This window comes from Aedes albopictus, chromosome 1 (genome assembly GCF_035046485.1).
Source record: "Aedes albopictus strain Foshan chromosome 1, AalbF5, whole genome shotgun sequence".
Taxonomy (NCBI): Eukaryota; Metazoa; Arthropoda; class Insecta; order Diptera; family Culicidae; genus Aedes; species Aedes albopictus.
In genome coordinates, this window is record NC_085136.1 from 19,514,773 (window position 1) to 19,531,275 (window position 16,503).

The 16,503-nt window shown below is 42.4% G+C and overlaps 2 protein-coding genes and 1 long non-coding RNA gene across 6 annotated transcripts in view; 1 reads left to right on the plus strand and 2 right to left on the minus strand.

The window, feature by feature from the left end:
- LOC134284823 (uncharacterized) overlaps positions 1 to 16,503 on the minus strand; it is a 496,062-nt gene that overhangs the window by 93,388 nt on the left and 386,171 nt on the right. The gene's annotated exons all lie outside the window — the stretch shown is intronic.
- Positions 1 to 16,503, minus strand: part of LOC109408929 (cytosolic purine 5'-nucleotidase) — a 168,403-nt gene that overhangs the window by 41,777 nt on the left and 110,123 nt on the right. Inside the window, exons 1-2 of one of the 4 annotated variants that reach the window (XM_062844132.1) lie at positions 9,719 to 10,318; positions 57 to 346 (exon numbers count right to left, since the gene is read on the minus strand). The exons of 2 other annotated variants lie outside the window; for them this stretch is intronic. In XM_062844132.1, the coding sequence (XP_062700116.1) occupies positions 57 to 283 (227 nt within the window). In that variant the 5' untranslated portion in view covers positions 284 to 346; positions 9,719 to 10,318. Of the gene's footprint in view, positions 1 to 56; positions 606 to 9,718; positions 10,319 to 16,503 lie in introns of those variants that run through there. One more of the 4 variants, XM_019682323.3, reaches the window with a different exon arrangement.
- Positions 1 to 16,503, plus strand: part of LOC134284822 (uncharacterized) — an 85,436-nt gene that overhangs the window by 23,400 nt on the left and 45,533 nt on the right. The gene's annotated exons all lie outside the window — the stretch shown is intronic.

Genomic DNA, 16,503 nt, shown 5'->3' on the forward strand with positions numbered 1-16,503 from the left:
TCAGAAATCTTCTCAGATTCCTGCCAGAAATGTCTCACCACTAGGTAGGTACTCACTCGCGCGGTGCCGGCAGCCGATTCTGCACATGCAAAAGTGTGTCATCCTCGAAGCTGGAACAGGACGACGACGAGGACAGTGCACCACCACCGTCGCCACCGGACGCTGCCGTTGCAGCCCTGCTAGAATCCATCATTCCACGGCGACAGTGACGGGACAATGCTCCTGCTCCAGCACGCCGATGTTGTTGCTGGTCGTTGTTGTTGTTTTGATGAGGCGAAGGCATTGGCGTGTTGTGATTTGATTTCGAGTTTTTTCTTATCTCCCTGTGCTGCGGCGGTACTTTGTGCTAGGCACAGTGTGTCAAAAAATGTTTTGCCTGGATTTTTACTGAACACACATTAGTTTTCTATTTTTTTGTGTGTATTTATGAACTTTGGTGAAATTTTAGGCAAATATCAGTTTATGCAAAGTAGTTTTGAAAACATTGGGTTAAGGCGAAACTGGAGGCTTTTCCGTTGAGAGCAGCGTGCGCTACAAGCGAATTCAAATTTTCTTGGTAGTGGTGAGGTGCTTGAAATGTGAAAATGGGGAGTATTGTAATCACGCCAATATTCAAAAAACAAAAATAAATTGAACTCATTATGTTTTTTAAATAAATAAACAAAAAAACAAATAAACAAATAAAAAAATAAAAAATAAACAAATAAACAAATAGACAAATGAACAAATGAACAAATAAACTAATAAACTAAAAAACTAATAAACAAATAAACTAATAAACTAATAAACTAATAAACTAATAAACTAATAAACTAATAAACTAATAAACTAATAAACGAATAAACGAATAAACGAATAAACTAATAAACTAATAAACTAATAAACTAATAAACTAATAAACTAATAAACTAATAAACTAATAAACTAATAAACTAATAAACTAATAAACTAATAAACTAATAAACTAATAAACTAATTAAATAATAAACTAATAAACTAATAAACTAATAAACTAATAAACTAATAAACTAATAAACTAATAAACTAATAAACTAATAAACTAATAAACTAATAAACTAATAAACTAATAAACTAATAAACTAATAAACTAATAAACTAATAAACTAATAAACTAATAAACTAATAAACTAACAAACTAATAAACTTATAAACTAATAAACATATAAAAAGTTAATAAACACATAAATGAATGAGTTAATTAATTAGTAATTTATTTGAATAATTAATAATAATAAAAATAATAATGCATAAAAAAATTAATCAATAAATAAATAAATATAAATCAATAAATAAATATATAAATCATAATAAAAATAAATTAATTTATTAATTAATTAAAAATATAATAAATTAATGAATTGATAAACGAATAAATTTATTAAATGAAAATCAATAAATAAATAAGTTAATAAATTAATGAATAAATAAATATATAAATAAAGAAATAAAAAATAAACAAATAAATAAGTAAATTTATAAATGAAATAACAAATAAATAAATATATAATTAAATTAATTACTCATTTTTCTCCTAGTTTTTTTTCCGAAATGTCATCTGAATTCTTCTATAGATTCTATCCTGGAGTTTTTAAAGAATTTGTCAATGATATTTTCAATTCTTCAACGAATTATATTCGAGATTTTCCCACTTAGAATTCTGCTGGAGATGTCATCCAGGAATCTTCTTTGCTTCTCAAGGATTATTTCTGTATTTTTATAGTAATTTTACCAAGCATTGTATATTCTGGAGTTTTCCAAAAGATTTCTTACGGTATTTTAAGAGATTTCTCCTGGAATTCTTTGGAGGATTTATCTCAAAATTCTTTAAGATATTATTTATGAAAAACTTTTTTGAAATTCTCCCGGAATTCTTTCAGAGATTTATTTTTGGAATTCTTATACCAATTTACTGATTTACCGATTGTTTTTCCGATGTCTTCCATTGATTTCATGCAAAATTTTCCTTCCGTAAATTTTCAAAATCATTTCTCGCGAAATTCTTCTGAATCTTTCTAGGTATTGTTCTCGGAATCCTAAAAATCCTCTTGGTATTTTTAATTATTTTTTTCCAGAGATTCTTCCGGTATTTTTTTTCGGAGATTTCTTCATATAACCTCCGGAATTCTTCCAGAGACTTCTCCTGGAATTATTTTAGGGATTCCCTGCAGAATTCTTTTCAGTAAGCGCGCGGGTATTTCGGGGATTCTTCTTGGACAGGATTCCTCCTGGAATCCGGACAGGATTCCTCCTGGAATCCGGACAGGATTCCTCCTGGAATCCGGACAGGATTCCTCCTGGAATCCGGACAGGATTCCTCCCGGAATCCGGACAGGATTCCTCCCGGAATCCGGACAGGATTCCTCCTGGAATCCGGACAGGATTCCTCCCGGAATCCGGACAGGATTCCTCCCGGAATCCGGACAGGATTCCTCCCGGAATCCGGACAGGATTCCTCCCGGAATCCGGACAGGATTCCTCCCGGAATCCGGACAGGATTCCTCCCGGAATCCGGACAGGATTCCTCCCGGAATCCGAACAGGATTCCTCCCGGAATCCGGACAGGATTCGTCCCGGAATCCGGACAGGATTCGTCCCGGAATCCGGACAGGGGACAGGATTCCTCCCGGAATCCGGACAGGGGACAGGATTCCTCTCGGAATCCGGACAGGATTCCTCCCGGAATCCGGACAGGATTCTTCCCGGAATCCGGACAGGATTCTTCCCGGAATCCGGACAGGATTCCTCCCGGAATCCGGACAGGATTCCTCCCGGAATCCGGACAGGATTCCTCCCGGAATCCGGACAGGATTCCTCCCGGAATCCGGACAGGATTCCTCCCGGAATCCGGACAGGATTCCTCCCGGAATCCGGACAGGATTCCTCCCGGAATCCGGACAGGATTCCTCCCGGAATCCGGACAGGATTCCTCCCGGAATCCGGACAGGATTCCTCCCGGAATCCGGACAGGATTCCTCCCGGAATCCGGACAGGATTCCTCCCGGAATCCGGACAGGATTCCTCCCGGAATCCGGACAGGATTCCTCCCGGAATCCGGACAGGATTCATCCCGGAATCCGGACAGGATTCATCCCGGAATCCGGACAGGATTCGTCCCGGAATCCGGACAGGATTCGTCCCGGAATCCGGACAGGATTCGTCTCGGAATCCGGACAGGATTCGTCCCGGAATCCGGACAGGATTCGTCCCGGAATCCGGACAGGATTCGTCCCGGAATCCGGACAGGATTCGTCCCGGAATCCGGACAGGATTCGTCCCGGAATCCGGACAGGATTCGTCCCGGAATCCGGACAGGATTCGTCCCGGAATCCGGACAGGATTCGTCCCGGAATCCGGACAGGGGACAGGATTCCTCCCGGAATCCGGACAGGGGACAGGATTCCTCTCGGAATCCGGACAGGATTCCTCCCGGAATCCGGACAGGATTCCTCCCGGAATCCGGACAGGATTCCTCCCGGAATCCGGACAGGATTCCTCCCGGAATCCGGACAGGATTCCTCTCGGAATCCGGACAGGATTCCTCTCGGAATCCGGACAGGATTCCTCTCGGAATCCGGACAGGATTCCTCTCGGAATCCGGACAGGATTCCTCTCGGAATCCGGACAGGATTCCTCTCGGAATCCGGACAGGATTCCTCTCGGAATCCGGACAGGATTCCTCTCGGAATCCGGACAGGATTCCTCTCGGAATCCGGACAGGATTCCTCTCGGAATCCGGACAGGATTCCTCCCGGAATCCGGACAGGATTCCTCCCGGAATCCGGACAGGATTCCTCCCGGAATCCGGACAGGATTCCTCCCGGAATCCGGACAGGATTCCTCCCGGAATCCGGACAGGATTCCTCCCGGAATCCGGACAGGATTCCTCCCGGAATCCGGACAGGATTCCTCCCGGAATCCGGACAGGATTCCTCCCGGAATCCGGACAGGATTCCTCCCGGAATCCGGACAGGATTCCTCCCGGAATCCGGACAGGATTCCTCCCGGAATCCGGACAGGATTCCTCCCGGAATCCGGACAGGATTCCTCCCGGAATCCGGACAGGATTCCTCCCGGAATCCGGACAGGATTCCTCCCGGAATCCGGACAGGATTCCTCCCGGAATCCGGACAGGATTCCTCCCGGAATCCGGACAGGATTCCTCCCGGAATCCGGACAGGATTCCTCCCGGAATCCGGACAGGATTCCTCCCGGAATCCGGACAGGATTCCTCCCGGAATCCGGACAGGATTCCTCCCGGAATCCGGACAGGATTCCTCCCGGAATCCGGACAGGATTCCTCCCGGAATCCGGACAGGATTCCTCCCGGAATCCGGACAGGATTCCTCCCGGAATCCGGACAGGATTCCTCCCGGAATCCGGACAGGATTCCTCCCGGAATCCGGACAGGATTCCTCCCGGAATCCGGACAGGATTCCTCCCGGAATCCGGACAGGATTCCTCCCGGAATCCGGACAGGATTCCTCCCGGAATCCGGACAGGATTCCTCCCGGAATCCGGACAGGATTCCTCCCGGAATCCGGACAGGATTCCTCCCGGAATCCGGACAGGATTCCTCCCGGAATCCGGACAGGATTCCTCCCGGAATCCGGACAGGATTCCTCCCGGAATCCGGACAGGATTCCTCCCGGAATCCGGACAGGATTCCTCCCGGAATCCGGACAGGATTCCTCCCGGAATCCGGACAGGATTCCTCCCGGAATCCGGACAGGATTCCTCCCGGAATCCGGACAGGATTCCTCCCGGAATCCGGACAGGATTCCTCCCGGAATCCGGACAGGATTCCTCCCGGAATCCGGACAGGATTCCTCCCGGAATCCGGACAGGATTCCTCCCGGAATCCGGACAGGATTCCTCCCGGAATCCGGACAGGATTCCTCCTGGAATCCGGACAGGATTCCTCCTGGAATCCGGACAGGATTCCTCCTGGAATCCGGACAGGATTCCTCCTGGAATCCGGACAGGATTCCTCCTGGAATCCGGACAGGATTCCTCCTGGAATCCGGACAGGATTCCTCCTGGAATCCGGACAGGATACCTCCTGGAATCCGGACAGGATTCCTCCTGGAATCCGGACAGGATACCTCCTGGAATCCGGACAGGATACCTCCTGGAATCCGGACAGGATTCCGCCTGGAATCCGGACAGGATTCCTCCTGGAATCCGGACAGGATTCCTCCTGGAATCCGGACAGGATTCCTCCTGGAATCCGGACAGGATTCCTCCTGGAATCCGGACAGGATTCCTCCTGGAATCCGGACAGGATTCCTCCTGGAATCCGGACAGGATTCCTCCTGGAATCCGGACAGGATTCCTCCTGGAATCCGGACAGGATTCCTCCTGGAATCCGGACAGGATTCCTCCTGGAATCCGGACAGGATTCCTCCTGGAATCCGGACAGGATTCCTCCTGGAATCCGGACAGGATTCCTCCTGGAATCCGGACAGGATTCCTCCTGGAATCCGGACAGGATTCCTCCTGGAATCCGGACAGGATTCCTCCTGGAATCCGGACAGGATTCCTCCTGGAATCCGGACAGGATTCCTCCTGGAATCCGAACAAGATTCCTCCTGGAATCCGAACAAGATTCCTCCTGGAATCCGGACAAGATTCCTCCTGGAATCCGGACAGGATTCCTCCTGGAATCCGGACAGGATTCCTCCTGGAATCCGGACAGGATTCCTCCTGGAATCCGGACAGGATTCCTCCTGGAATCCGGACAGGATTCCTCCTGGAATCCGGACAGGATTCCTCCTGGAATCCGGACAGGATTCCTCCTGGAATCCGGACAGGATTCCTCCTGGAATCCGGACAGGATTCCTCCTGGAATCCGGACAGGATTCCTCCTGGAATCCGGACATCCTGGAATCCGGACAGGATTCCTCCTGGAATCCGGACAGGATTCCTCCTGGAATCCGGACAGGATTCCTCCTGGAATCCGGACAGGATTCCTCCTGGAATCCGGACAGGATTCCTCCTGGAATCCGGACAGGATTCCTCCTGGAATCCGGACAGGATTCCTCCTGGAATCTGGTTAGGATTCCTCCTGGAATCCGGGCAGGATTCCTCCTGGAATCCGGACAGGATTCCTCCTGGAATCCGGGCAGGATTCCTCCTGGAATCCGGGCAGGATTCCTCCTGGAATCCGGGCAGGATTCATCATGGAATCCAGAAAGGATTCCTCCTGGATTACATAAAGGATTTCTCCTGAAATTCGGACAGGATTCCTCCTGGATTCCTCCCAGACTGGATTCCTCCTGGAATCCAGACAGAATTCATCCCGGAAGCCGGACAGGATTCATCCCGGAATCCGGACAGGATTCCTTCTGGGATCCGGAATCCGGTCAGGATTCCTCCCGGAATCCGGACAGGATTCCTCTCTGAATCCGGTCAGGATTCCTCCTGAAACCTGGGCAGGATTCTTCCGAGAATCCGAACAGGATTGTACTTGGAATTCGGACAGGCTTCCTCCTGGAATCCGGACAGGATTCCTCCCTGAATTCGGACAGGATTCATTTCCTGGAATCCGGACAGGATTCCTCCTGGAATTTGGACAGGATTTATCCTGGAATCCAGACAGGATTCATCATGGAATCCAGAGAGGATTCCTCCTGGAATTTGGACAGGATTTATCCTGGAATCCAGACAGGAATTTGCTCCTTCGGAGATGGCTTTTGGAAGTCCTTCGAGGATTACTCCAGGAATTTCTTCGGGGATTCCTCCTGGAATTCCAGGAAATCCTTCTAATAATTATTCGGGAATTTCTCCTGGAATTTCTTCGGGGACAACAACTAATAGTCCTTTAGGGATTCCTCCTGGAATTCGGGAATTCCTCCTGGAATTCGCGGATTCCTCCTGGAATTCCTGTGGATATTCCTCTTAGAATTCGGTCAAGGATTCCTTCTGGATATCGTTCTGGGATTTCTCCTGGAATTCTTTTTGGGATTCCTCCTGGAATTACTCCGGGAACTCCTCCTGGAATTCCTGCGGATATTCCTCATCGAATTCGTCCGGGGATTCTTTCTGGAATTCCCTGGGGTATTCCTGCTGAAATTCTTTAAGATTCTTCCTGTAGTTTCTTCGAGGGTTCTTTCTGGAATTCCTTCGGGATTGCTCCTGGAGTTACGTCGGGGATTTCACCTAGAATTCGCTTAGGGGTTTTTTCTTGGAATTCTTTCGGAGATTCCTCCTGAAATTCTTTCGTAGAATCGTCCTGAAATTTCTTCAGGGAATTACTTCTGGAAATCCTCCTGGAAATCTTTCAAGGATTCCTAATGAAATTCGTTCAGGGATTTCTTTTGAAAATTCTTCTGGATGTCTATTGAAAATCCTTTGGTGATTTTTCTTGAAAATCCTTCAGAGACTCTTCCTTAAATTTCCTCCTGGAATGACTTCAGGGAATCCCTGAATTCCTGGCATTTCCTGGAATTCCTTTTGGGACTCCTACTGAAATTTATTCGAGGACTCCTCCTGGACTTCCTTCAGAAAATCCTCCGAGAATTTCCTTCGGGGATTTCTCCTGGAATTCCATCGAGGACTACAACTAGAAGTACTTCGGGAATTCTTCCGGGAATTTCTCCTCGAATTCGTTCGGGGGATTGTTCCTGGAATTCTTTCGGGAATTCCTACATGAATTTCGTCGGGGATTCCTCCTGAAGTAAGAATAACCCTGGATCCCCGTTCGGGGACTTTTCCTGGATGGGTCCATAGAGAAATTCCAAAAGGAGGAGATCCTCGAGGAATTTCTAAGAAAATTTATAGAGGAATACTCGGCGAAGTTCTCTGTGTATATTTCTGCAGGAATTTCTGCTAGAATTCCAGCCTTTCCGTTAGAACCCTTATAAGAATCTTTGAAAGAACCTGTAGAAAAATTTCTGAAGCAATCCTTGGAACAATTTCTGGAAGAGAAATGTCTTGAAGGAATATCTAAAGGAATATCTAAAGGAATATGGGGATTTCCTAATTAATCTGTTGTAAAATTTCTAAAGCAATTTTTGGAGAAAAATCTTTAGAAAGGATCGGTGAAAATTTTTAAAGGACTTCTGAATTTCTGATTCTTAATGTATCCGTGAATGATTATCTAAAAAAAATCCATGGAGTATTTTTGAGAAAGTTCATGGAAGGTTTTATAGATGAATGCTTTGAAAAATTTCTGGAGAAATCTCTATGAAAAAAAAATCTGAAGAAATTCGTAGATAAATTCCTGGGATAATCTATGCAACATTTTTTGAAAGAAATTCTTGAAATATTTTCTAAAGGTATCCATGCAACATTTTTGGAAGCTATCTAGTGGAAGATTTTTTGAAATATTCTGTAATGTGATGATTTGAATTGGGAAGTTTTCTTGGGAGACCATCGTTATAAAGTTGAAACATCTGGGTTCACTTACTTTTATTTAACAAGAGCGGTACAAACCTACACTACTCAAATACAGCACAACCAGTAACCACGCTCTATCAAGTGCTTGTCATAAATCTCTAAATTTCTGAAGAAACCCCTTGAGGAATTCCAGAAGGGATCCCTGGAGGAATTTCTGAAGCAATTCGAAAAGGAATTTCAGGATAAATCCTCGGTGACATTTTCAACAGAATCCCTGGATGAAATTCTGAGCTTTTTGTTTTTTTTTTCGGAACATTTATGCAAGTAACGTTATTGTGTATGTCCATTGCTCAAAATATTGGATTTTGAATCAACCATACATATTTCTGGAGACAAAAGATTTCGATCGTAACAAGCTAGTGAGATAGTGGTTTATTCATTATTTAGCCATACACTGCGAGCCTTCTATCGAAAGCTCAGTTTTTATGCAGTTTTTATATATTTTGGTACATTTTGGTGAACAGTTAAAAAAAAAAAAATGCTTCGACTTTATGTAAAATTCAATTTTATAGACATTGTTTTAAATATATATGTCCACTAAATCGAGGTATACCTGTAATGGGTCAAGCGTACAAATCACTTGGTTTTTAAAAATAAGTTTCTAAGCAAAATTTGAAAACTTTTGTATTATTTAAAAAAAATGATGAATATTTCCAATTTTTTTTTTTTTTGTACACGAATAATCAAATTCACCCAAGAACTCAGCAAAGTAATTTTAAAAGCCATGGATTAAGCATATACAACAGTTGTTTAAAAGTTGATTTATAGTGTTTATAGTAAAATTATCAAATAAGAAGGTTTTTCAAAATTTTGTGACTTTCGTAAACAGATCCGATTACATTGAACATGTTACGAACGAGCCTTTGTTATACTGATCAATGATACAAAGAATATCCTCACATTAGTTTAACGAACAAACACAACAACAAGCATTGAAAACACTTTGAACAAACGATTTTTTGACACACTGTGCAAGCTCTAAAACGGGGCACTGTTTATCACCGCTGTTGTTATTCCGACGATGATTCTTTACGAGTATTTGAGTGGGTACTCTCGATTGATATGGCCGACTGCGTGGCCTTGGTTGGAATTTTGGTTTTACATGGTTCGAAAACGACTTTTTAAAAGCTACACTTCGAACCGGTTCACTACACAGGTTGAACAGGAAGGATACGTTTTCGATAGTTTCCACAATCAATTTAAAGTTTGGAACCCCAATTCCATTCGCCGCACAACCACCGATCGATATTCACCGTTCACACGGTGCACTTGGTGCCCTAGTCCCACGCACTCAACTCACATCCGGAAGTTATGCAACCACCCCAGCACAGAATGCGTTTCGCCGGGAAAATCGCTACCCTTTCACTTTTCGCACTGGAACACTGCTCGCGCAAACACAATCGCACCACAATTTTCCACCCAGCAGAGTAGGGTGGAGCCGGCCTTCGTCGTGGGAAAACCTTGACCTTAACCAGTCGCGAACAACAACCCAACCGCTTGAAGGAATGCACTTGAACTGCTGACCGACGACGATTGCAGAGAAAACTCTCTGTACGTGTGTCAGTCAGAACAACAGCTGTTTTTCGTTTCGAAGCGCCACCACTACGTCACGCTGTGCGCCAAACAAAGCAAACGTCGACGACGATAACTCGTATAGGAACCGAGAAGTGCACTTTTAATCGAACGTAAGCCAAAAAACAAAGTAGGCGACGGGGCTTTGCCAGTTAAGCAGGGGGTTATCAAACTATAGCAACTCGGTACGGTAGTCAGTAGTGGCGCTGGCTGCTTGGACTGGGTGATTTATAAGCGCGTCTAGTTGGCACTGTCGCCAGGGGTAAACTAGAACGGCCGCCGTTCATCATCAGCGCACAGAGTAGGCCGTCGTCTCTTCATGCGATGATGAGGAGACGGAAGTCGGTCCGGTATGCAAAATACTCATCCCACCGCGCTCGCAAACACTGACTGTGCGAGACCAAGTGGACAGAGGGGGATCCGATTGAATTATGAATGGGGGACAGCCAGCATCCCCACAGTCACTTGGCTAAATCATATTATATATTAATAATAACAGTAATAAAGTGGAAAATTACATTAAGCAGACCACGGGACTTGGTGGCAGCACTGAAGGAAATTTTCGTGTGAAAGCCGCACCATTGAATAAAGTAAATGAGTAAAAATAACTAAAGTTTGTGATATAGCAAGAATATTTCGAAATAACCATTAATGTTATGGTAGTTGTATGGTAATTATAATTATTCTTGTGAAAATATCTAAAAACAGTAGTCAATTGAATACCAACAGTTCAATAGAAATAACTGCGCATACAGTACAGAAAACAATGCGGTTAAGATATCTGTTATGATTATGCATCATAAAGCATATGGTAAATAGTGTAGTACAACTAAAGCGCTTAAAACTCTTAGACTAACGATATAATATGTATATTTTACTGTGCCATGGATTGCTATAGTTCAATTAAAATGATTTAGCATAAAATACAGCATAAACTAGAGTTAAGATACAACTTATGGTTATATCTATCTGTCCAAGGGAAATTGAAGTTTCACAAAAAAAAGTTATCGGATTTTGAGAATGAAGTATCTCTGAAAAAGTTTGGTTTTACTCCATGAAGTCTAGATAGCAAATCAAATACCTACAATCTGTTGGTTTATCGTTGTTACCATTAATTTATAATAACCTGTATGGTTGCAATCCATAAAGCTCAATGTTAGTTCGTTAATAGAAAATTATGGGCAAATGTGTCCCAAAGTTTTGGGCAGTCATTCCGATTAACATAAAGTATATCGACTATAAATGTTATCCTTAAAATGTGTAGTGTCATATCATTTTGAATTTTTTTTTTCTAGTGTACAACCACACGTACAGCGAACAAATTGGTGGTCAAAAATATTAATCTGCCACGTTGGTTGGCTTACCGGTGGTGTTTTGATTTGATTTAACTTTTCGCTCGTTTCTATTCGTTCGGAAAAGAGCTGGTTGTCGCTGTCGAGAACCAGTTAGTCAGTGTCCTTTTTCATCAATTAGCTTCGAATTTGGGGGTGTATGTGGGTTGATTAACTCGTTTTGAACGAGACTGGGTTTTAAAAGTTCTTGATATTTGATTGGCGATCGTCCATTGTTTACGTTAGTTTTTTTTTAATCTTTATGAAAAAATCCCACCACAAATGCTGGAAGAAATTCCACCGGGAATTCAGTTACTCCCGTAACTCCACCAGGAGTTTCTCCAGGAATTCTACCACAAACTTCTTTAGAAATTTTACTAAAAATTTCATCAGGAATTCCGCCTTGAATTCTCTCAGAGATTCATCCAGGATTTTCTCGTGGAAAATTCTACTGGATTCCTCCAGGAATTCCTCCATACACTTTTTCAGCAATTCCTCCAGGCATTCCACTAAGAATGGCCAAGGAAATCCGCAAGGAATTTGTTAAGGAATTCAGGCAGGAATTGTAACTGGAGTTCCACCAGGAATTCTACCAGGAATTTCACCAGGAATCTCTCAGGAATTCTTCTAGGAATTCTACAAGGAATTACACCGAAAATTCCTCACCGAAAATTCCTCCGAGAATTCCACCAGGAATTTCTCATGGATTTTCATTCAAAATAACTCTAAAATTTCCTACAAATTTTTTTCCAGAACATCCGGAGTTTTCCAGAAATTCCTCCAGAATTTCCCACGACTTCTGTCAGTAATTTTTGCAGGAATGTAGTGTAGAAATTGAACATCCTTTAGGAGTTTTCCAGGAATTCTTCCAGAATTTTCCAAGATTTCTGTCAGGATTTTCTTCAGGAAATCCGACAGTCATTTCTCCAGGACTTCCAACAGGAATTGAACCGGGAGTTGGCCTAGACATTCCGTCAGGAATTTTACCAGCAGTTCAATCATAAATAACTTCCAGGGGGCCCATATAGCCGAGGCGGTAAACGCACGGGTATTCAGCATGACCATGCTGAGGGTGACGGGTTCGATTCCCGGTCGGTCCAGCATTTCTACCAGGAATTCTTTCGGAAATTCCTTCAGGACTTTTCTAGGAATTCCACCAGGATTTCCACTAGGAAATCCATCTGTAATTCCTTAAGGCTTTTTCGGGAATTCTGTCCGAATTTTTTCCTAGGAATTCCACCTGGAGTTTGTCTTGGGATTCCTTCAGTAATTCTTCCAGAATTTCAACCAAGAATTCCTTTAGAAATTCTTCCAGGAATCCCACTAGAAATTCTTTCTGGAAATCCTACAGATATTCTCTCAGGATTTTTGACCAAGAAATCTCTCAGGAATTCCACCAGAAATTTTTCAGGGATTTCCACTAGAAAATCAACCTGGAATTCCTTCAATTTTTTCCAAGAAATCCACAGAAAATTTTCTAGGGATTCCTTCAGTAATTATTCCAAAATTTCAACCAAGAATTCCTTCAGGAACTCCTCCATAAATCCACCAGGAATTCTTCCCAGAACTTCTTCAGAAGTTCCCTCAGAAATTTTTACCAGGAATTCTTCCAGGGTTTCCACCAGGAACTCCTCTAGGGGTTTTTTGTCTATGATGTCAACCAGGAATTCTTCCAGCAATTCTTCCCGAAATTCCACGAGCAATTTGTCCAGCAACTGTGCTAGAATTCCTCTAAGTATTGTTCCTGGAATTACTCCTGGAATAATTCTAGTTAATGCTTAGATTGATTACCAAAGCAATCCCTGAAGGAACTTCTGCAGGAATCTCTGGAGGGATTCCCAGTAGAATTTCTAGAATAATTCCTCGATAAATCCCCGGAGAAATTTTTAGGGGAGTTCCCGGAGAATTTCCAGGAAAAACACCTGGCGGAAATCCTGGAGGAACCCTCAACGAATTCCACGATAAATTTCTGTAGGAATTTCACGATGAACTCCCGAAAGAATTCCTGGAGTAAATTACTACATGACTACTACTCTGATCTACGAAGGAGTTTTTGGAGTAATCCCCAGACGAATTTCTGGAGGAATCTCCGGAGCAAATTCTGGAAAAAATCTCTGGACGAATTCCAGAAAACGATTCTGCGAATAAACCCCATAAAAGTTACTGGAGGATTCCCTGGGAAAATACCTGGAAAATTATATTGAATGATTTTCTGTAGGAACCCGGAGGAACTCCTGGAGACAATCGCCGAAGCAACTTCTGCAGAAATAACCGGAGGAACTACTGGAGGATGCTCTGCAGCAATCCCGAAGAAATCTCTGGAAGAATTCCAGAACGAATTCCGTGACAATTTTCAGGAGAAACTCACGGAAGAATTCCCAGAGAAATTCCCCGATGGATACCAGGAAGCATATTCGGCAGAATTTCGGGAGGAACTTATGGAAGAACTCCGGGAGGAGTTCCCGGTTAAATTGCTGGAGGAATCGCCAGAGGAATTCTCGACGGTGTCCCCGGAACAATTCTTGGAAGAATAGTAGAATGAATTCATGAGGAATTGCCTTGAAGAATTCCTGGAAAAAGTACTGGAGGAATTCTACAGTGAGTCCCTGGAAGAATTCCGGGAAAAAGCTTCCAAGGAATTAACAGACCAGTTCCTGGAAGAGATGTTGAATGAATCACTGAAGGAATTCCTTGAACAAATCCCAAGAAATCTTTGATAAAATCCTGAAGGAAAAGCGGCAGGAACTTCCGAAAAGTTCTCTGTTTAAATTCTTCAAAAACTTTCAGGCGAATTACCTGGCATGGATAAAATTATGGATGAATTTCTGTAGGCACCCCTGTTGCAATGACTGAAGGTGTTATCACAGAAATCCCTGGAGAAATGCCCAGAGGAATACTTGAAGGAATTCTCGGTGAAATTTCTACTGGATTGTGGAATTCCTGGAAACATTGAATTGTTTTTTAAATTTCATTCCGAATTCAAGTAAATTTCTACATTGTTTTGACAATTTTAATTTTTTTTCGCAATTTTCTGAATTTTTTACAAACTTTCTGTAAATTTCACACTGTGATGGCATTCCGCACTGAAAATGTGCACAGTGCAGCTCATTTTTATATTAAAACCACGCACACTTGCACTCACACTGAGGAGCATGCCATCTCTGTTTCACAGTTCCTAAGGCATTCATTTGACTTTTTTCAGAATATCTTTCAAACGTTTTTCGAGGATTTCCAGCAAGAATTGCACCAAGAGTTTTTTTTTATGAAATTCCGTCAAGAATCTTTCCAGGACTTCCGTTGGAGTTTTTTAAGAATTCCACTAGGATTTTTTCCATGAATTCCATCAACAATTTTTCCAGAAATTCAATGAGGAATTACTCCAGAGGTCCCGGTAGGAGTTCTTCTACGAATTCTACCAAGAATTCCTTCAAGAATTCCTCCAGTAATTTTAACAGGAATTCCGTCAGGTTTTTGTCTAGGATTTCCGTCAGGAGTTTTTCAAGGTATTCCACCAGGAATTTCAATAGGAATTACTCCAGGAACTACACCAGAACTTTCTCCAGGAATTCCATTAGAAATTTTTCTAAGAATTCCACCAGGATTTTTTCCAAAAATATTTCATTAATTCCACTAGGAATTCTTCTAGAGATACGTCCAGAAAAATCACAAGCAATTGCACCAGAAATTATTCCAAGAATCCCACCAGGAATTTCTCCTGGAACTTCATCAGGTATTTCTTCAACCATTCCCTCATTAATGCCAACAGAAGTTGCTCCAGGAATTCCACAAGGAATTCAACCAGGAGTTTCTCCCAAAATTTCATCGGGGAATTCGATTCGAAGTTCGATCAGGAATATTTCAATGCTACATAGTGAATACTCATCTTTTTTGTTGGCATTATGTTCCAACTGGGACAGAACTTGCTATCTCATTGAAGGAATACTGTAGTTGTTTTTTTTTCAGAACTATCAGTTTCAATAAAAGTACACATAAATCAAGTATAGTGTTCATTTTATTCAACTAATGATTTGACCAAAAGGCTCAAATGTCGTGAAGCATAACGAAGCCGATGCAATATGCCGTAAAAAAATGACGCTAAGGGTGTTGAATAGAATGACTGGTATAAGTTATCGAATGTAAAAAAAAATCAGAGTGTGGGCGAGTTAGAATAAGTGTTAGTTACGGAGTTTGTGAGTGTGACAGTTTATTTTTTTATTGTATTGTATGATTGATTGATTGAGTTAGTATGTCGGTAAGTGAATGGCTTGCTAATCGCCTGATAAGAATTTCGTGAGTTGGCGAGTGAGTGAGGTGATTCCTATACACTCACTTATTTCACGAAAGACTGTATCAAAAAAAATCTTCATTTCTTCACATTACTCAATGAAAAACAAGCGCAGAGATCTGTCGACGAAACCCAGTACGTGAGAGAGCTAGATGATGAATAAATTTGTGAGTTGGTGAACGGCTTTTCTGTGAGTTGAATGAGTTATTGATTTGATGAGTTAATGAGTAAGTGAATTGGTGAATGATAGTTGGTGAGTGATTGAGTTAGTTTTATGCAGAACCGTTTCATTGCTGTCCACGAAAAGAATACTACCCTTCAGTCCCGAAGATTTAACGGTTTGACCCAAGTTATGCTAGACACCACATAATTGCATTGGTTGCCATGTGGATCATGTTACGGCAGCTCTTGCTTATACATTTTAGTATTAACTGTTCGTTAATTACATATACCATCTTCCTTAACCCGGGAGCAGTCGCGTCGTGTACTGAGTAAACGCACCATGAAAAAAGCACGCTTGCGGTACACAGCATGAGCGTGGCGTCGTTGCAGGTAGTCAAAGACGCGACTGCTCGAGGGTTAATAATCATTCGTGTTCATCATCATTATTCACACACATACGCTTGCACACTAATTCACTCATTTTCTCACATATGCATACACTCATACACTCACTAATGGACTAACTCACTCGCTCACCTGTTCACTCACATACTAATTCACTAACTCACCAGCTTACTCACTCATGTATTTATTAATTCACTATTTCAATCAGTAACTCACTAAATCACTCACTTGCTTGTTAATTCACCAACCCACTAGCTTACCAATTGTCATACTCACTAAGTTTCAAACTCATTTTCTCACAAACTCATTCATTAACTCAAATACTAACTA